Raw genomic sequence first — 22,932 nt, 5'->3', positions numbered from 1 at the left:
GTGTTTGGAATGTGTGGAATGAGGTATAGCCTGGTAAGGCAGGGTGCTCTCTAAAGCCTGGAACCAAGTTTCCATGACCGCATAGACATCGGCATCTTCCAGTGCAAGGAGAGCCTCCAGTGAGTGCATTTTCAGATTAAGGCTCCTAGTGTTAAACAGCATGACTTTCAATTTACTTTTTGACAGATCTTTTATGTTGAAAAATTTTTCTTTGGAACATTGCCTAAAATAGGCACAATGGGGGAGGTGACACCCTTGGCCAGGATCCGGATACCAAGTGGTGACAGATGGAGGCCATCTCTGGCAAAGCACTGAGGCCTGTCGACCATGTCATCCCAGGCAGACATATAATGGATACCCTTGGAATGACATCAGAAACTAAGCCAATTTTTTAAGTCAATTATTTTTTGTTGGTATTGTGGTATTGTTCTTGGTGAAGGTAGAATTCTAATTAGGGCTAGGGTCATACCTGCCTGGGACACATACTCTAAGAGCTCAGTCATATCTCTCTTCATATAGTCCAGGGAGCTGCATTTCAAGTCATTCACACCAACATGGACAATGACCAAGTTGTACTTGTAGTTACTGTGGACAGACTTAAGTGCATGCGTAATGTGGTGGATTCTGGCACCAGACAGAAAACTGACCGTGACCTTCTCCTTGTCAAGCCTGGTGAGGGGGACATCGGTGTGAATCACAAGTGAGTCATAAATTACTAGTATGTTTGGTTTATTGTTTTGTTGTATGGGCTGTATTTATGCGACACTGGTGTGTTGTCTGCTGTGTGATGTGTATGATGTTTGTGGAGTGTCTGTGAGTGTATTTTGGAGGTCTCTGCTGTTTAGGTAAGATTTATTGAGGAACTCTGCATGTGTGTGTGTGTGTGTGTGTGTGTGTGTGTGTGTGTGTGTGTGTGTGTGTGTGTGTGTGTGTGTGTGTGTGTGTGTGTGTCTGTGTGTGAGTGTGTGTGTGAATGTGTTTTGCTTGGCTATGTGATGTATGTGGTGTGGTGTTTGTGCTGGCAATCTCCTCTTTGTCAGGAGTATTGACTGTGGAGCAAGAGAGCATGGACTCCAGGTTACTGTTCTACATCCATTTCTTTAACTTTACCTTTAGAGTAATAGAGAATGTATGTAAAGGTCTGAGGGGTGGGGACTTATACAGTTGTTTAGAAAATAAAGAATATGAGTGGATACTTAGGCTCTGTGCAGATAGTGAACCAGGTATAAACAACAACATTAGTATTAAGCCGGTCCTTGTTAGGATGCAACAATATAATTTATAATATTTTATAAGATTTTGAAGTACATTTATGTAATTTATGTGTTTATAAGTACTTAATTAAGAGTACTTTGTGATTGGATGGTTGTGGTCACATTGTATTTGCTTTGCTCCTTTAAATGAATGAGAAAATGTAGTATGATGTTTAGCACTGAAGAAGGTTGTTTGACCAAAAGCTCTGCTTGTTGTAGTAAACGTGTTTTTCTGATGGTGAGTTGTTTTACATCAGAAAACTACATTCATTTCTCCCAGAATACCCAGGATATGATGATATTATATATTAATTTCTCAGATATCGGATGGGGTAGTAGGTCTTTGGGTTTTGCAGCCCTGAGCCATTTTACAGACTGCTTCTGTCCATACAGGACATGTGCAATACCCCAGGAGTGAATTTACTGCTCTCCATCCATTTATCCAAATTCTTTTTAAAGACAGTGAGGGACAGGAATTTGTTTTAAGAATTTTGAAGTTTATGGATAGACAGGGTACCCTTTGGGATATGACTCTCTTTCTCCAACAAGTTCTGTTAGAGCCACAAACAAGGTTCAGGTCCACAGAATGGGTAACCATCATATCATTTTTCTTGTGAATATGTAACATTTTCATCAAGGCTGGATCAGGGAATGCCTTGTAGGTCAGGCATAAGTCACCTCAGAAAATGATACAAAGAGGAGTAAAGGGATAAGGTCTTTAGTCAGTCTGCATATGACATGTGTCTTACACTTAGTATTTTTTTTAGTGAAAAGCATCTGGGGCCACTCCAGTTGGTGAAAGTGCCTGGTTAGGTACATGCAGAACAGAGTATTGTTCTCAATTATGGGACTCATGAGGGTGAAGTACATTAGCACTATGACATCCTTTGATCTTGAGGCCATGCCTTTATTTATAAGTTGAGCCACACAGAATGATTTCCTCATTATCTTAGCTACCTAATGGTTAAAATTTAGGTTACTATCTATCTTTGCTCCTAGGTCGCTCACAACTGGGTCTACATTTAGGGGTGTGCTATACCAGTATTATAATTTGCATGGATACCTGAAGGGTATGATTATGCATTTTTTAACATTTAGTCTCAGACAATGGCTTTGACACCACTCGTTTGTCATTTTTAGGCCTGTTTGTAGGATGACAACATTGTTTGGGGAGTCAGTGATTGTTCGCAGCTTACAGTCATTAGTGAACTTAATGCAACACTGGCCTTCACTTCACAGAAGTATATACCAAACAAGAAGGGTCTCAACACTGAGCCCTGTAGGATACCACTAGTAACAGGTTTCTTATCGGAAGTGAATTCACCTATCTGGACAACATATGTCCTGTCAGTGAGCCAGTTTGCTATCCATCTGATGATGTAGGAGTTTATTCCTAACTCAGTAAGTTTATCTATGATCCCTGAGTGAGGGATTGTGTCAAAAGTGTTGGACAGGTCTAGATAAGTGGTGTGTACCATTTTACGCTCATTCATGGGGTCTATATTACAATGACGAACGGTTAAATGTTCTAATCTGTAAAGGTCGACCTTTACAGATCAAACAGTTAAACGTTCGAAGTTGTAAAAAATAAATTAAAAAAAAAAACAAATACAAGGAAAGGGTTATAGCAGGGGGCAAGCCCCCCTGCACCCTCACAGCCCCCACTAATTAAATATACCAACTCCAAGATCGCACTTCAGTGAACTACAGTGCGGAAATGGGAAATTTTCCATTCCCTACACTGTAGCTCGATCTTGGAGTTGGTATATTTAAGTAGGGGGGTGCAGGGGGGCTTGCCCCCCTGCATAAACCCTTTAGTTTTTTTTTTTTTTTTTTTTTTGAATTGTGATTTTTTTTTTTTATAATTTTTAAAGAAATTTGAATGCTTAACTGTTCGATCTCTAAAGGTCGACTTTTAGAGATTCGAACATTTAAACATTTGTGGATCTAATATAGACCCCATTCATGACCCTAGTGATTTTCTTGAAGAAGTCCACCAGTATGAGCAGGCAAGACCTACATTTGAAAAAGCCAAATTGGGTTTGGTCCAATGTTTGGAGTGTTCCTGTGTCATTCTTGATCAGGTCCATGATAATTATCTTCATAGACTTGCAGATAAGTCTGATCAATCTTACTGGTCTGTAGTTCCCTGGGTCAGTTGATATTCCCTCCATTGTGCAGATGGATGACTGTTCCACTCCTCCATTCCTCTGGGATGAAGCTCATCTGGAGGCTGTGGTTAAAGAGGGTCCTTAGTGGCCCTGATAGATTCTATTTTAAGCTATTTAAGAAGTATCCTACAATGTTGTTGGGTCCCATAGAGGCTGTGTTTTTGGCTTTAGCAAGTGCAGTAAGGACCTGTTCCTTCGTTAAGACTGGTAGGGTGTATGGTTACAGGTTTTTCTTTGGGTATGGTAGGAGGTAATGAGAGGAAGAAGTTTGAACTGAACTTGCCAGCCAGCAGGTTTGCTATAGTTTCAGGCTGAGTGTAAGTGTTTCCATTCATTATTTGTTATTCTTTGTTTCCCCGGAGGTTATGAACATACTCTAAAAAGCCTTATGGTTGTCTTTCAACTGGGAGGCTATTTTTGCCTCATAGTTTGCTTTGGCAGATTTGACTAGCTCTCAAGTTTGTTTGTTTAGATTGGTGAGTATCTTTTTGCACTGTTTTGTCTGTTCCTTCTTGGCTTTGGAGACAATTCTTTTTCTTCTTGTTGAGTAGCCTGCTTATACTAGGCATATACCAGGGAGATTTATTTTTGCCAGTAATCATAGGTTTGACTCAGACAGGTAGTGCCTCCTCAATGCAGCTATGAATGTGGCTGTACAGTGGTTTTGAGTACAGTTTAGAGTATGCCTCAGTGTCATCTGGGTTCAGAGGGGCTTGGAAGTTTAATAAGCTGTCACTTAGCTTGAGGTAATTGGCCTTAGCAAAGTTATTAACAGGTTTGGAGTTTGACTGTGGATCTAAGCTAGTTTTAATGCTAAAGGAGATAATTTTGTTGTCAGATCTTACTAGAGAGGAGTTAATGCATGGGAGGGAGCAGCATCCCCCCCATGTTCGTGAGTAGCAAGTCTAGGATATTTGTACCACTACTTGGGGAGCTAACTATTTGCTGCAGGGTGTTTACATTGATGAAGTCCAAACACCCTCTGAGCAAGTATATTATGGGTCATATAAGTCTCCCAGTTTATGGCTGGGTAGTTGAAGTCACCCATAAGTACGGTGTTAGGCTGACTGTTAAGAGATTCCAGTAGGTTTAGGTAGGAAGTGTTGTTTTCCAGACTCATGTTAGGGGATCTATAGGTAGCAAGGATATGATGGGGGTCACACCTATGGTTAGTTGGGCATGGAGCATTACAGGTAGTCATGTTGCTGGACCAGTCGAGCAGTGTATTTTTCCCTTATGAACAATGAGTCACCTCCTTCCTTCCTTTGTCTTATCCTGAGCTCAGGGGGACTGTAATGTATGAAATGGATTGTAGCCTTTGATAGCCATGGTGCTCTCCATGGTTCTGAAACAGGTTTCCATGATTGCACGTATGTGTGTTCTCCTCGGTGAGGACTTGAATTTTTTGTTGCAGTGTGTTACATTGTGTTTGCGAGCATTAAACTTTTCTTGTTTTTTTTTTCCATTTTTTTCTCCTCTGTGTTGTAACCATGGAGATAGTGTATATATTTTTGGGAGGGTTGCAGAGGGGGTTTGTCCCCTGCAAAATAAGATTTTTTTTCTGTTTTTATAAGTTTTTTGACTCACCATTTTTGCAGTTTAATTTCAGGAAACAGTGAGCCAAAAGAAGATTGTTGACACCTTATAGGTAAACTGCTGAAAATAATTTAACTTTACTTTTGCACACAGATTATATTCCATTTATTCAAAGGCTGTGCATTCCACAGTCTTGCACTTCCAGTCATCAATGCAAACATAAACCAAAACTAGAATGGAAGACATTTTCATTTTTCATTTTTGGACTATGCGTGTTATTTATTGTGCTGAACCTTTAAAATAAAAGTAATGTGCTTAAAATTTTACTTTACTTAAACATAGTAAGAGACCTTGTTAACTTTAACTCTGCTGGCTATCAAAAACACAATTAGTAGAAAATAGAAATTAAAGTCAAAATCAAATTTACATGATGTATTGAATATCATAAAAATATAAAAGAACTGGAAGAGGGATGTTTAGAAAAGGGAAGGAGCAAATTACATAAAAATAAACAGAAATTGAGAACAATACACACAGAAAAATGTTCAGGAGGGTGAGTGAGGTTTATGGGAAGGCAGAAAATGAGCAATTTATGTAGTGCTGAACTGATGATAGCTCTGCAGAAAGTAAAGATATATGATTTATAATATATGTAAATGGAAAAAATGTTAATGTCTCTCATTGTTAAGACCATATTTTCAAGAGCCCAATTGGAGTAAGAGAGTGCAATTGCAGGAATTCCTACCATATCTGTAGAAAAGTGAGATGGAAACCTGAAGGTCAGGGGACACCATCTTGGCCCTAAGAATGGATTGGCTTCTTCATACTTGCACACCTGAACGTCTGTTAGATGGTTGCCTATTGATGGAGATTAACCACTAGTAATGACCTGTTTTACTATCCTCCTTTGCAGATGTACCGATATGTTGAAAACTGATATATCCACATTTTGTTAATCTGCTGACATCAACTATAAATTTTGTAGACTGAAATTTCAGATGGTGAGCTTCCTATCTTCCTGCTAGGATGCAGCAAGTCAGAGTTAGTTCATTAAAAGTAAAATACTTCAGGGGATACTGTCACTTTCATTGTAAGGTGTAGAAGGTTTTGCCTCCACAGAAAATATGGTTTGAATTTTTTGTGTGTTGTAGCTTTTGCTGTACTGGTTCTGCTGAGCCATGTTGCTAAGTTTGTGTTACAGGGCCATAGGTTTGACTGCTAAGCATATGACCTTCTGGTTGTTGAGGTGGTTGAATGCTACAACCCTATGCTGATATGATACTTTCTTCTTCCCATATACGTATCAAAACTATTTTTAGTGGAAGTCAATGACTAACTTTTCATTGCACAGGAAAGATTATTTCAGAACCTTGAAAAGCATTGTAGAATGTATCTGTCACTTTTTTCTGGTATATTTATATTTAGCATTAGGTTTCCCAGCAATGTATTCCTTCTGTAGACTCCTAATTATAACTAGAACAGGCATTGCTTTATAGACCAAGCAGAAGTCATCCCTTAGTAACCTGTAGGGAGCAGCATACAGTGAGCTCTTAAATTCTTTCTGAATGCCTCCAAGTTTTCCAACTCTATATTTTTCTTGAAAAGGAACCACACCTTTTCAACTTATTTCTTACAGCTGGTTCAAAGGTTATAGAATGTAGTGATGTACTACATAATGGGTCAAATCAATGAGGTATAAGGTATTGCAGTGTTCTCTATGGAATGAATAGACATGCCCATCAGAATTCCATGCGTTGCAGAATATACTTTTCTGACAGAATGTACAATGCTTACTCAGATGACCAGCATTTAATAAATTATTTTTAGTCCACCTCACCTGAGTCACTGATTTTTAATGGGTATGCAGACATTTCATACTGTTATGACTGCTACTACTTTTGTATTTTTTTTCCAAAATGGAATAAAACAGGAAGAATCAATAGTTTGATCTGTTCAGTTCATGACTGTTGAATATATATATATATATATATATATATATATATATATATATATATATAAGCCACGGTGGTGCAGCAGTAGCATTGTTGTCTCACAGCAAAAAGTTCTCCCATTCGATTCTCGGCTGGAGTGCCTTCTGTGTGGAGTCTGCATGTCCTCCCCGTGGTCTTAGGTGGTGTTAGAAAGACATGCGTGAATGGGCGTGCCTTCATTGAAGATTGGGCATCGGGTTGGCACCTCGGCACCGTAAAAATTGACTGCCAATCATTAGCGGACCGGAGTTCCGCTCTAGTGACCCCTAAACAGAAAAGCTGAAACAAAAACATATATATATATATATATATGTGTGTGTGTGTGTGTGTGTGTGTGTGTTTGTGTGTGTGTGTATCTAGAATGATAGAGGAAGAGAAGAGTTAATAATCTTTGTCATTTTGTCTAATGGAGAGTGTAGTCCTACCTATCCATCTGTCTTTTTCCAGTAAAAGGCAATTGTGTATCTTTAAGCAAGTAAGGCATCTTTAATGCATTTTTGAAACTGTATCCATTTATTCTAGGCAACTGTATTTTATGTAGACACTGCTTCTTTAAATAAATTACTTAAGTTGCACTAACCTTTGCAGTAGATTTCACCATCCTTATCTGCGAGAGTGGTTGATTCCAGACCTTTCCCACAGTTTGCACAGCGGAAGCAACCCTTATGCCATGCCTAATATTGTCAGAAAGCAAAAAATAATGTTAAGAAAGTTAATCACAACAAATATCCATGATGTAGAACATGTAAAGAGCCAATTCGTAACACAGCAGAAATGTATATGTATTAGTGGGTTACAACAGTTCCTTGTGTTTGAAAGGAATTCTTTCCAAAATCACAGACCTCTTATTCTCAGTACTACAAGTCAGATTTATTTGCATTTCACTGAGCCATTTTTTTCTAAACAGGAACAAAAAATTAAATATTGGTGCACTGATGTAGTATGTGTGCATACAGTGTGTGTGTGTGTGTGTGTGTGTGTGTGTGTGTGTGTGTGTGTGTGTGTGTGTGTGTGTGTGTGTGTGTGTGTGCATGTATGTGTGGTGCACATGAATGCGAATGCATGTATTTGCCTATCTCATTACATAATGGTGATTTCTGAAAATGGCATTTCCATCTGGTTGGCTCTGTTACCTGCTGCTGTTAGTAGTCATCTTTCACCTGTCCCTTCCTTTAGAACTCCACCTATCCCAAAAAATGTTGAATGCACCTATAATCTTGGCTTCCACAGTTCCTTCTGGTATCCTGTTCTACTTGTTTACTGTTATTTCTGAAATTAAGTATTTTCTGATATCTGTACTGAAGTTTATGCTTCCATTCTAGTGGTTGTGTTGTCACGTTTCACCTTTAAATGGATTTGACCTTAAATCCTGAGGTTAACCAGATGTGAACTGCTGCGGAAAAAAAAATTGACTAAGCACACTCATCAGCAACCTTAGTAATCGAAGTTCTCATTTGGTGCATTTACACAATTGTACACACACACACACACACACACACACACACACACACACACACACACACACACACACACACACTCTGCTTACATTGTCTTATTCACCTGGATTGGCTCCACAGTGCACCACCACCACCCATTGCCCCCATGCTGATCTACCTACATCATCCAGATTACTGGGAAGATGCCCGTAGTTAGCCTAAGCTAAGGCTGGCTATGCTATTCACTACAGCACACAGAGCTCATACACATCACAAGCACTGGAACATACACATATCACAAATCACCATACACATGTATACACCTACCATTTGACTATACACATACACCTGCATGCTTTTAGCCACTCACTCCTCACATTCTACTTAGAAAAGCACATATACTGCTGTAAGGTACACATCCAAACATAGTTATCAACTCAGCTGCACATACATGTCTTATAAAGGGGTGAGCAGTACCTACATAAGACAGATTACACTCTCACATTAGTCACGTTCCCTTGCCTACCTACAGGCTCCTTAAACACATACAGCACACACTCACCATCAGACTCACACCCTCATGCAAATAAAATCTGTATTTTAATGAGACAGTAAGGAAATATATAAGGCATATCCTCCAGTTTACACCACCTGCACACTCTCAAGAAATATGTGTACTTAACTGGTACATATATTTGACAGATGCGCTCATTTGAACAGTGGGAAATGAGTCGGAATTCAACCACCAGAGTGACAAATAGGAAGACATCCTTAAACCTGTTCTCACACTACCCTTAATAACTTTAGGGATCAATATCATGTTCTAACCCCTCTACCTTCTCCTTCACTATAAAAAGATTTACCTCCCTTTATATCTGTTGTTTTGTGGCCCCCTCATAATCATCCTGATGGCCATTCTGTATACCTGCTCCACAAGCTTGATAGTCTGCTCCCTATACCTGTCATAGGATTTACCTTAGTATGTCACTGACTTCAGCTATTGTTATTATTTTTTAATATATTTATTTATCTTGCATCTACAGGCTCATTTCTGAAGTCACTGTCACCTTGTGGTCTATTTCTTGCTCTTTGTTGCTTACTGCGACATTGCCTAGCTTGCATTGCACACTGGGATTGCTTGATCCCAGGTGAGTACATTGTATAGCTTAGCACTGAACCTTATGCTGTTTTTCTGCCTTCTCTGGACTGCCTTTTCCATGTTTGCAAACCTTAGACACACACACACACACACACACACACACACACACACACACCATCACAGAGACACGCACACACACACACACACACACACACACACACACACACACACACACACACACACACACACACACACACACACACCATCACACCATCGCTCTACACACACACACCATCACACATGCAAAACATTAAAACTGTCTTTTTACATTTAAGGCCTTTAATATAATCCTAACCCATAAACACCCTCTCTCTCAGGCAAGTGCACACACATAAACACCCACACTCACCACTAAATGAATTGCTTGTCTTAGCTATTACGCTAACCTTAACCTGCAAACATTTACACAAACATTTACAACCCTAGTAAAACACACTTAGCTTAACACCAAGCACGTCCCACACATCTCAGGAATAGTTGATGATCCTATATTCAGAATCTCCTCAAGTTGACAAACAGGAATTTCAATAAAGGTAAACTGCCATAAACTACTTTTGGTATGCTTGTCAAACTGATGCAACCTCTCTTTTACTTTAAGAGTGCCTCATTCTTTGATGATTTCTTATCAAAGTTTTTGTAATGCTATGTCTGTTTTCTTAAATAGCTCTTTTTTGACTGGTGCTGCTGCACATGGGGGTTTCTGTTTCGCTGAAATTGGGCCAATTTGGAGTTGAAATAACTAGCCTTGGGTACATTGGGCTGTCTTTTTAGGATGGTGTTGGGGCTTGCCTCCTAAAAAAAAAAACAGTACTTTGCAACTTACTTTGCCAACATTCACTTGTCAAGGATGCATTTCAAAAGGTCATTGAGGAGCTCTGCGTCACATAAAAAGGGAGCTTGTCCAGAGGAACAACAATCTCTGGGAGATGTATCTGCCTCTCCAGCATTTTCTGTTAATGTCACAGGCAAGGTTAAGAACCCTGGAGAGACTGACTCTTGTCCCATTTGATTTGTGGATGTGCAGTTTTTCCATTAGGGCTAGGTCAGAGACTGCTCTGTAGGCCAGGCAGAAGTCGCCCCTCAGCAGCCTATAAGATATAGAGTACAGTGACAGGACTTTCAGTCTTTCCATGTAAGTCATGTTTTGGAGGCCATGGATTCTCTTGGTTAGAAACCTTCATGGTTTCTCCAGTTGCTGCAAGTGTCTGGTGAGGTACATACAGAAGGGATCATTATACTCAACTAGTGGTCTGATAAGGGTACAGTACATTGGTGTTATAACCTCCATAATCTTGGATGCAATGCCCTTATTTATGAGATTTTCTTAGCACTATGAATACATGGTGATGAAAGTTTAGATTGTTATTAACCTGTGTTCTCAAATCTCGCACCACTGGGTTTGTGCTTAGAGGTGTGCTATCTATATCATAATTAGTGGGGACTACTTATTTGCCAATGGGGACAATGAGGCATTTAGTTTTAGTCCTTTATTAAAATATCACTCAAGACATAGGCAAACATACATTAACCAAAGAAAAACAAACCATATACATATTTCCATTTACACACACTATATATTACATCTTTTCTTTCTTTTTAACATCTGTCTTTCAGTCCATCATTACACAGATCACTCAGTTCCTGCCTTACCTTAAACTTCACTCCTCCTTTTCCTGAACATTATTCTGCATTTACTGCTCCCACAAATTCCATTTAGTTTTTGTAAATTGATCCTTCCTTTTACAAAAGATCCCTTGTCCAGTTTCTGTATCTCATTTACAATATTAAGTACTTCCAATACAGTTAGTTTTGATTTTGATTTCCATATTTTAGTAATTGCTTTTTGGCAGCCAGCAGACTTAAACAGAATACGCTCTTATTATGTCTAGACAATTCAGATCCTGTGTCCCATTACAAAAGGGTGATTTCCTTAATTACAGCCATTTGCTCCCCCAATAATTCTGACAGAGTATTCTGTAGGAATTTTTTTTTAAATCTGCCAAAATGTTACCTGTTACCTCTTTCTTCCCTATCACACACCCAATATTTAGGTTCATGGGTTGATACTAGGCTATCTGCCCTAGGGCATTTATAAGCCCAGCCAAAGTGTGTTTGGCTTTCACCACCCTTTTAGATTTGTAGACTGTGCCTTTGAATAGTAGGTCACAGAATATAGCCCCTTTACAGTTAGTTTATTGTGCCTCTGTCTAGCAGGGGCCCGGAAGAGATCCTGGGGGTATACTTATGATCTCCCATCCACTCGTCAAGATTTCTCTTTGCTGTCTACATGAGGAATTTTTTTTTTAAGTCTGCTTGAGGTATGAAAAATACATATGTAAACACTTCCAAGCAAAAATTCTAAACCTTCAGGATTTTGTTGCATACTTGGGACCATACATATGTTGTCCCCTTGTTCCCTTGTAAATTGCTCTTCCAGTTTCTCTTCCCAATCTTTTCTAACCTCTTCTGAGTGATTCTTATAGTTATCATGAAATATTTTATATGCCTTACTATTTACCCCATTTTTAACAGCAGCAGCTATTCTAGATTTGACTAAAAACTCTACCAGAGCAAGCCTTTCACTTAGGAGTCCCGTATGCCTTTCTCTTTGCCTACACTCCTACATCAGTCCCTGATGGGGAAGCAGTCCTTGCCTGCAGTTCAGACTGTTTTGCCTCATCCCACTCTATTACCTTTTTCTCTCTAGTTATTTGCTTCCAATACCTTGGTTCATTTGCCAGTTTTCTTCAGTAAATTCCAGCCCCGTCTTGCCTATTTTCTGTACTTACAATCATCCCTATTGGCAAAATATTCTTTCTGCATTCACGTGTTGGCTTATTTCTTAAAATAATTTTTGCAGCTTTATGAATATAATTCTCTGTGTGGTGGTTATTCTTCTTCTTAAGGATCTGCATCCAAATACCCAGTCTGTCCTTATTTCTTGAATGTTTCATCATCATCCCTTTCCACTTTGAATTACAGCCTTCTACTTGTGTTATGTAAACGAGGCTTAACTGTGCAGCTCTAAAACATCCCTTCAAATTAGGTAAATCTAAACTACCTTGCTCTATTGGAAGGATCAACTTATCTCACTTAACTCATGCCCCCTGCCCCTCTCAGATAAATTCCTTTAACTTTTTTATTACAAATTGTCCGCAATGTTTCCTCTGGTTGATAAAAATATGCCTGACTTGTATTTGAAACATAAGGGACTAAAAGCATCTTACTGTTCATATCCATAGGCAAGACCTTCCATTTTCTCAGTTTTTGTGTTATCTTTAGTCTGTTCCCACATAGCCTTAGCTGCCATAACAGAATCCTTTTTAATCCATACTCCTAAATATTGTTTTAGTTACTTCTGAAATTGTGCAGTGTGTCTGTCTGCATAGCACCTGAAACATGATTGGATGTGCACAGTTATACCATGTAGATATGGCACTATATATCAAATTGAAAATATGGCACATTGTAGCACTGTACAGCACATTCTGGCTGCAGTTACCTGTAGCTTGAGAAATGGTACTGCTACTGAGGCATTTGTGCTCCCTCAGATTGAGTGCTGTATAACTCCAGAGAAGTCTGTATCCCCTTAGATGGAGAAGAGTATTTATTTTATTTTATTTATCATTTTGTTGACCAGGAAAGTCCAACTAGGACAGAGCCTAGGAGGCCCAGGGAGAAATGTTCCAGATGCATGTCTTTGGATTGTGGGAGGAAACCGGAGTACACAGAGGAAACACACGTGAATGCAGGGAGAACATGCAAACTCTGCACAGAAGGCAGTACAGCCGAGAATCGAACCAGAGAACCTCTTGCTGCGAGATGACAATGTTAACCGCTGCACCACTGCGCCGCCCAGTAGTACAGCATCGTGTCCATTGCTTCTTGCTGTTAACATCACAACCTGCAAGAGATGTAAATTCTTAACTAGTATGGAGGTTAATCTCTTACACCAAGCTACTGTTACTAAGTACCTCATTTCTACAGTGTTACACCAGTTACTGCCCACCACCTGATCAATAACTTCTGCTTAGGCCATTAAAAACAGCTTACCAAATTCTCAAAAAGTTCACACAAGAAAATCTCAGACTCATGCTCGTGATGTAACATCTACACCCACACCCACACTCAGCAGCAGTTCACCTGTACATATATCTCAAACGAGTCACCACAGAGACAAGCAGAAGCCTTTAAGGCCATCACTAGATACAAAGGTTCTTATACCAATGCATTCCACTCCTATGAAACAAACTTTCTCTGCATATTTAGAATAGCAATATTATGCCCAGTTTCAGAGCAAGTGCAGATGAATGGATAGGTAGCCACAAGTTCATTTCAAAGATTACCTCCATGGCCCTCCCAGATAAAGGAGCAAGCATTATTATTTGTGTGTGTTATTTTCCTGTGAGTGTTAAGGACATGACATCTTATGGTCCCACTGTCTGCTTGACAAGTAATGTCCTTTGCTGGTATGTACTTCTACAGCTAAAGCTCTAATTAAGCCATTCCAATATAGTGATGCTTAGACTCTCAGTACCACCCTGATGATACCTGAAGAAATGCTTGACCAAAGGACAGCTGTGTTCCTACTTATAATATTTCTAATGTACTACTGTAATACAGCTTTAAATATGCATTTACTTTCACTTTTATATAAAACAGATAATGGGAATAATCCACATACATCCCTGTAAAACCAAAACAATTATAGTGCACTTTCACCTCGGTTTTTTCTCCATTAATTTTGTAAATTTACTGCACAGAAAGGGGCATATTAGAGATAGATGTGATATTGCTGATACTTTCAAAAACAAGTGAACTGATAACACTAAAATGGTGAAATTCAAGGAAATCTCAGAACTTGGATTAAAGATTATAGGCAAAATGATTTACTGCCATTATAAAATAGCAGGAAAGAGCTGGGAGAAGATAAGGCATGTGTCCACATACACAAAGGGGTGCCATTGTAAAATAATAGGAAAGAGTTGGGAAGTAATGAGGTGCGTGTCCACATACACAAGAGGGTGCCATTGTAAAATAACAGGAAAGAGATGGGAAGTAATGAGGTGCGTGTCCACATACACAAGAGGGTGCCATTGTAAAATAACAGGAAAGAGATGGGAAGTAATGAGGTGCGTGTCCACATACACAAGAGGGTGCCATTGTAAAATAATAGGAAAGAGCTGGGAGGTAATGTGGTGTGTGCCCACATACACAAGAGGGTGCCATTGTAAAATAACAGGAAAGAGCTGAGAGGTAATGAGGTGCATGTTGACATATACAAGGGGATGCCATTCTAAAATAGCAGGAAGGAGCTGGGAGGTAATGTGGTGTGTGTCCACATACTCAAGGGGGTGCAATTGTAAAGTAATAGGAAAGAGCTGGGAGGTAATTAGGTATGTGTCCACATACACAAGGGGATGCCATTGTAAAATAATAGGAAAGAGCTGGGAGGTGTTGAGGTGCATGTCTACATACACAAGGGGTGTCATTGTAAAGTGATAGGAAAGAGCTAGGAGATAATGAGGTGCATGTTGACATACACAAGGGGGGGGGCATTGTAAAATAGCAGGAAGGAGCTGGGAGGTGATGAGGTGTGTGTCCACATACCCAAGGTGGTACCATTGTAAAATAGGAGCTAAGGTCTGGGGTAGAAGAGGTGCGTGTCCACATACACAAGGGGGTGCCATTGTAAAATAGTAGGAAAGAGCTGGGGTAGATGAGGTGCATGTCCACATACACAAGGGGTGACATTGTAAAATAACATGAAAAAGCTTGGGGTAGATGAGGTGCATGTCCACATACACAAGGGGGTGCCATTCTAAAAAATCAGGAAAGAGCTGGGAGGTGATGAGTTGTGTGTCCACATACCTAAGGTGGTACCATTGTAAAATCAGAGCTATGGTCTGGGGTAGAAGAGGTGCATGTCCACATACATAAAAGGGTGCCATTGTAAAATAGTAGGAAAGGGCTGGGGTAGATGAGGTGATTGCCCACATACACAAGGGGTGACACTGTAAAATAACATGAAGGAGCTTGGGGTAGATGAGGTGCACGTCCACATGCACAAGGTGCTACCATTGTAAAATATCAGGAAAGAGTTGGTGGTAGATCAGGTTCGTGTCCATATACACAAGGGGGTGACAGTGTAAAATAGCAGGAAAGAGCTGGTGTAGATGAGGTGCCTGTCCAAATACACAAGGTGCCGCCATTGTAATATAGCAGGAAAGAGCTGGAAGAAGATGAGATGTGTGCCCACATACACAAGGGACTGCCATTCAAAATAACAGGAAAGATCTAGGGTAGATGAGGTGCATGTCCACATACACAAGGTCGTGCCATTGCAAAACAGCAGGAAAGAGCTGTGATAGATGAGGTGTGTATCTGCATACAGCTGATTTGGTGTAGTGGTGCATTGCTCTGACTCTAGTGCACAGCATCCTGGGTTTGAGACTTGCCAGGGCTGGTTATTTTACTGGCTAAGGCTCTTGCCACCCCTATAGTGCCTTTTTTAGGCAAGGTTCAAATGACAAATTCACCACCGTAACAGGTACAAGCAAGCAAATTCTGAGGGTAATGCTACTCAATGCTAGAAGTCTAAATCTCAAAATGAACTCACTCGAGGCACTCCTTAAAATGGAGAACATCGACATCTGTGCTGTAACAGAGACCTGGTTCAAAGCTCCAGAAAGTACCCCTGCATTACCAGGCTATAATTTGTACCACACCTTTCGGCCACCTAACCTGGACCGAAACACTAAAGGCGGAAGCATGTCCATATTCATTAAGGATATCCACACCTCCAGGCTAGTTACTCAGCATAATGCATCCGAGATTATCCAAATGCAACTAACTCTGGGCAAGACCACAATCCAAATTGTAGCTTGCTACAGATCCCCCACCATGCCCCAGGATTCCCACTTCTCATTTCTTGATACACTGGAAAATATTATAATAATGGGCGATTTCAACTACCCCACCATTAACTGGGAAAACTAATCAAGTATGAACTCTTTTGCTCAACGTTTTCTGGAATTCATAAATTCCAATGCCTTGGATCAACTTATCCACACCTCTACCAGGGGCAGCAATATCTTAGATCTGGTCATTACCAACATGGGTGACCGGTGTTCCACAACAGAGGTAAATTCCTCATTGGTCATTTCTGACCACAAGCTAATCACCCTGGACATCCACATCCCGCCCCACCCCCCCATTAGGGAAACCACCATAAAAACTTTCTCCAAAGCCAATGATTCTTAAGACAGAAGTGGCAAACTTCATGACACCCATGCAGATGGACAATAGAGGTATGACTGTTGAATCCTACACAAATGCACTTTATAAGCACTTACACAAGTGCATGGATCGTGCTATCCCTAACAGTACCAAGATGCTATCCCCCAAAAAAAAGGAAGCCATTCTGGTGGTCTCCTGCCATAAACAAACTCTACAACAGAAGAAAGAAACTGTTGCAAAAAAGAGTAAAATCCCATGATTGGAGGAACTCCCTGGTCAGCCTCAGTAAGAAGCTGAGATCCCTCATAAAATCATCCAAAGCTAGTTATGAATCGCCACTGATTCTAAAGACAACCACAAAGCATTTTATAGCTATGTCAAGAATCTCAATGGCAACACTCAGATCTGCACTGAGTTACAGCACAGTGGCACTAAATATACAGAACCAACTGATATTGCCTGCATCCTGGCAGATAGGTTCAGTGCTAACTTTACCCCCCATCCCCTAAAAGGTCCATCTCTATACTGGAAGAATGCAAATTCCTGTAATCACAGCTGCACAGGTAAAAATCACACTCTCCAAAGCCAAGAACACAGCATCCATGGGACCTGACAACATCCCAGGCTGCGTTCTACATGAACTACAGAACGAACCAGCACCCCACCTAATTACCATGTTCAATCATAGCCTCACGTCAGGCTTTGTGCCCACTGAATGGCGCACAGCGACGGTTACCCACTCCACAAAGGGGGAGCCACCACAGACCACGGGAACTACCACCCCATTAGCCTGATGAGTCTAGTGCTGCTATTACTAAGATGAAACATCATTTTTCAGTCTGTGGTTATCCACACAACTTTATTTCTGACAATGGTTTTCAGTTTGCCAGTGAACTGTTTCAGTGATTTGTTAAAAAGTGGGACTTGGATCCATGTTACTAGCAGTCCTGAATATCCTCAGTCAAAGGCCTTGCTGAACATGCAGTACAGAGTGCAAAGCAATTACTGGAGAGATCAAAGAGTGACTACCGATATCTTCTTGAATTTACTCAATCTCATAAATATACCCCGTGCAATCTAGGTTGACAAGCAGGTTTGCCTGCTCAGAGACTTTTATCTAGGCAAACCAGAACAACCTTGCCTATCAGTTCTAGTTTGTTGGTGCGTAATGCTTAAAACAACAGAGCAATCAAAGCCCCACTTTTTACAAAGTGTTCTCAGAAGTCTGGCTATGATAAAACAAGCAGATTTCTTTGTCTGTTAATAGAAGGAGAGACAGTGAGAATGCAAACAGTGAAAGGCTTTGATTGAATTGGTCAAGTGAGAGGTATATGTACTGAGCCGAGATCCTACTTAGTGGAGTCTGAGGGTACAGAGTACATGAGAAACTGCAGACATCTTCTTCCTGAATCAGAAACAATATCGCAACATCATACCTATAATACAGACTCTAGATCTCAGAGTAACCCAGGCAAAGTTCATACCGAGGAATATGTCGCAGTATCCATTCCTGTCCCTGATGATGTCCCAGATGTTGAACATTCCTTGAAGACAGTCCCTGTTACTAGATGAAATTCTGAATTTTATGTTACACGCTCAGGTCATATTTCAAGACCCAGTGTAAAATATACAGCAACTTGGACATAGCTGTTTGCTATGTGTCTAATTTTGCATGATTTTATATCAAATAATTAGTTCTGTATGATTTTATATCAAATAATTAGTTCTGTATAACTGCATGTCAAAAGATCATTTCTGTAAACTGCATGTCATTGAATACTGTCATTTCGTATAAGGACTATTTCTCCAAGAGGGAGGATGTAGAGCAGAGCGTGTGTATGTACCTCTAAGAAGCATTTCCAGATGTAGCAGGTGCATATAAATACAGAGCATGTGCAGGCAGCAGTGCCATTTGGAAAGAACAGCCAGAGTGTTAACATGTATGAATGCAGTACTCAGTCTGTTTATAAGTTTATTTAAGTTTAAGTTACAGTCTCATTTCTGATGTGTTTGTGTATAATAAAGCTGCTTGAACAGAACCCATAAATATTCGTCTGTTTTATCCGGACCAAATGAGTGACACTAACCACATTCAGTACACCATTCAGAAGGTACAGATTTCTAAGAATGCCATTTGAAATAAAGTCTGCCAGTGAAGTCTTTCAGCATGCAATGGAGAAAATATTTTCTGTCTATCCATGTGCTAATGGATGATATTCTTGTAGGAGGCAATGGTGAAGTCAAATATGATAGAAACCTCAAAACAGTTTTAGACAGAACTTGTGAAGTCAGTCTTAAGTGGAATCCTCAGAAATGTACATTCAGGCTACAAGAAGTTACTTATGTTGGTCATTTGTTTACCAGTTGAGGCTTATGACTAGATCCTTCCAAGCAAACAACAATTCTTGAGATGCCAGCTCCAGACAATGACCAAGCCCTACCACGTTTTCTTGGCATGATCAACTATCTAGGCAGGTTCATTCCAGATCTGAGCCAATTTTCAGCACCGCTTAGAGAGCTGACACACAAAGATATATCCTGGTCCTTGTCAGAACAACACCAGAGAGCATTTGATGTCCTGAAACAAAGAATGGCCAGTTCACCTACTTTAAGATATTATGATGTTCACACACCAGTAACTCTTTTCTGTAAAGATTCAGAATTTGGTCTTGGTGCAGTCATTCTTCAAGAGGGTAGACCAGTAGCCTATGTGTTGAGAACTCTAACCCAAACTGAGATGCAGTATGCTCAGATAGAGAAGGAACTCTTGGCAATTGTGTTTGCATGTTCGAAGTTCCATGATTATATTTATGGTTGACCTATTCAAATTGAGACTGACCACCGACTTCTAGTCACTATTTTGAGAAAGCCAATGCATACAGCTTCTGCTAGTTTGCAGTGCATGATGCTCAAATTGCAAGAATACAATTCCAACCTTGTTTATACAAAAGACAAACTTCTTTATCTTGCTGATAATCCAGATCACGCAGAGAAAACACTGAACAGCATGAGAATGAGAAACCTGATTTTGAAGTCAAGGAAGTGAGACATTTTTCTTCCACACATCTCACCCAGCTTTAATTCTATTGCTCCAGAAACTCAACCACTTCCTCAGTCAAGGATGGCCTTCCAAGCAATCTTGTTTACCAGTAGAAGTACAGCAGTATTTTCCTTACAGACGAGATTTTGTCTGACAATGGCATCATCATGAAAGGTCGATAAGTGATTGTTCCAAAATTCTTGCAACAACAGTATATCAAAGTCTTGCATCGTCCACACCCAGGAACTGATTCTACCAAAAGAAGAGTGAGAGGAGTAGTATTTTGGCCTTCTATATCAAAAGACATTGAGAGTTCTCTCTCATCTTGTTCTGTCTGTAATAGTACTAAACCACATCAACAAAAAGAACCACTTCAGCTAAGTCAGATTCCTGAACTACCTTGACTGACTCTAGCCACTGACATTTTCGAATGGAATGGTCAACATTACTTGGTATTAGTAGACTCTTATTCAGATTGGTTTGAGATTGGCCTACTTCATAACCTAACATCCAATACTGCCATTACTAAGTTGAACAGACATTTTTCTGTCCATGGTAGTCCGCTCATTTCTGTCAATGATGCACAATTTACAAGTCAGCAGTTCAAAAGATTTGCTGAAACGTGGGACTTTGTTCATATTATGAGTAGTCCTGAATACCTGCAGTGAAATGGCTAGGCAGAACATGCAGTTCAAAGTGCAAAATAACTGTTAGAGAAATCAGAATGAGATAATACCAATGTTTTTCTAAATCTCTTGAATCTCAGAAACATTCCTTGCAATAAGCATCTTGGTTCACCTGCCCAGAGAATTACATCAAGGCAAACCAGAATCACACTACCAATCAATAGCAATTTGATGGTTTCATGTGCTAAGAACAAGAAAGCAGTGAAAGCTCAACTCCTAAAAAAAGTTTGTCCCAGAAGTCCTATTATAAAGACCACCAAACTGCTCAATCCATTACAAGAAGGGGAGACAGTGAGGATGCAAACAGCAAAAAGTTTTGATCCGACTGGATTTGTGAAAAGTTTGTGTCAAGAGCTGAGATCGTACATTGTGGAATCGCAGGGAATGAAATTTCAGCAGAATCTGAAACATTTGTTACCGGTGTCCAAACCAAAATCACGTAGGCAATTGAACAAAATATTCATAATGATCCATTTTTATTGAGTTTACATTTGCTGTTTATAGGCTGGACCATATGCCGTTAATTACCTTGCTAAATAAGCTGTGTTGTTGTGTCTTTCGCCTTTTCCCGGTTAGGGGTCGCCACTGCGGAACTCCGGACAGCTAATGATTGGTAGTTGATTTTTACATGCCGAGTTACCAGCCCTGATGCATAACCTTCAATGAAGGTACGCCCATTCACGCATGTCTCCATGCAGAAGACGCTCTAGCTGAGAATCGAACCGGACAGCGTCTTACTGTGATGCGACAACGCTACATCCAATATTCTAATCTTATGGAGGGCAGAGTGGCTAAGTAACAGAGCATAGAAAATGTCACATGAAAATCAACTGAGATACGGGCAGGAAGTTGCACACAGATCAATTTTGGGCCTTACTTGTTTAGTTAATATGAGTGGTACGGTAATAACATTATATGTATTCCTTCGACTTACACAGACACTCATCATTTAGGTAAATTTATAGGCAGAAAGCAACAGTTTTAAACATGGCAATGTCTCTACATTTGTTTACATTAGCAGTTATTATTTGGAGTTTTTTATATTCTGTACATAGGGATATTTAAGGTATACTGTTTTAGCACACTAATTATAGGTTATGTTCTACTTAACATATACTTAGTGTGCATGGCATTCTTTATTGACCTAATGTATATTTGTTTGTATAATTGATGTATTTGCCTTGTGGTGCAGTTCATGACTGAAAGAGTCATATACTAGTTCAATTACCTGGTTAACAAGTGATTAGTAAATACCTAAATAAAATTACAAATGGTTAGGGCACAGTTACCATGCACATCTGTGTACAGAATTTTTATAGATGGGTAAAAGGAAATAATATGATAATTATTACATCAAATAAAAAGCATTTGTGATTTGGGTCATTAAAACACTTATATGATTATAATGTCAATGGATATTTGCTAGAGAAACCAAAGTATTTAAGGACATTGTTATTGAGCACGTGGATATGGTACTAAAGGAATATAATAAGTTTATAGGGTGTTTAAGGGAATTCATGAAAGTCATAGAATCCAACCATAACCCCTTTTCCCTATTTTTGCACATGGGGTTGGGGTATCACTTTAACAGTGACAATTATCAAGAGCGAAGGTTCACACCACTGGGTGGCCAGCCCTGCTGCAGCTGTTCTTCTGTGCCACACACTCACACCTATGGTCAATTTAGAGAGTCCAATCTGCCCACTGTGTGTCATTGGAATGTGGGAGGAAACCAGAGCACCCAGAGCAAACCCACAAGAACATAGAGAGGACATGCAGACTCAGCACAGAAGGCACCCCATCCGAGAATTGAACCAAAGAACCACTTGCTTTGAGGAGACAATACTATCCACTCTGCCTCTGTGCCTCTGCACCTCTGCATGAAGTCATAGAATGCAGATGTTTTAAAAATGTATTTGGATCTCTAATGTGCCAAAAATTTTGAGCAGTATATATCAGCTTGGGTTAATGTCACCAATAAACAGAGACAAAAACTGAAAAGTGTCTAACTAAATATGCAATGCTAATATAGAGTTATGACAGACTACGCTACAATGAATGATTGGAAATCTAGTTCTATATTCCATACCATAAGGCAATATATATATATATATATATATATATATATATATATATATATATAGAGAGAGAGAGAGAGAGAGACAGAGATAGATATGTATGTATATATTAGTGTATATGTAGGTCCTCTTCAGAAGCTTGAGTTTTCAGAAACTCTAAATTCATATTGTCGAAACGATATGATTGTGTTTCCAAAAACTTAAAGCTTTTGAATTGATATAGTGGAACAGTGTGGATCAGGGAATTTATCCTTTTCCCCAATGTAGTGCAATCTCAGAGTTGATATACATAATGTGCAGGGGGTGTGGGGGTGCAAGGGGTCTTGCCCCCCCTGCAAAAATG

The 22,932-nt window shown here is 39.7% G+C and overlaps 1 protein-coding gene across 1 annotated transcript in view; it reads right to left on the bottom strand.

Annotated features, from left to right (window-relative positions):
• Nucleotides 1-22,932, bottom strand: part of CSRP1 (cysteine and glycine rich protein 1) — a 325,730-nt gene that overhangs the window by 127,535 nt on the left and 175,263 nt on the right. The window contains exon 5 of the mRNA XM_044076518.1: nt 7,532-7,625. Coding sequence (XP_043932453.1) covers nt 7,532-7,625 — 94 coding nt within the window. The remainder of the gene's footprint in view (nt 1-7,531; nt 7,626-22,932) is intronic.

Source organism: Protopterus annectens, chromosome 7.part0, assembly GCF_019279795.1.
Source record: "Protopterus annectens isolate FY-2018-M chromosome 7.part0, PAN1.0, whole genome shotgun sequence".
In the NCBI taxonomy this organism is placed as follows: domain Eukaryota; kingdom Metazoa; phylum Chordata; order Ceratodontiformes; family Protopteridae; genus Protopterus; species Protopterus annectens.
The sequence above is the reverse complement of the archived record's forward strand: the minus strand, read 5'-3'. Positions and strand labels throughout refer to the sequence as shown.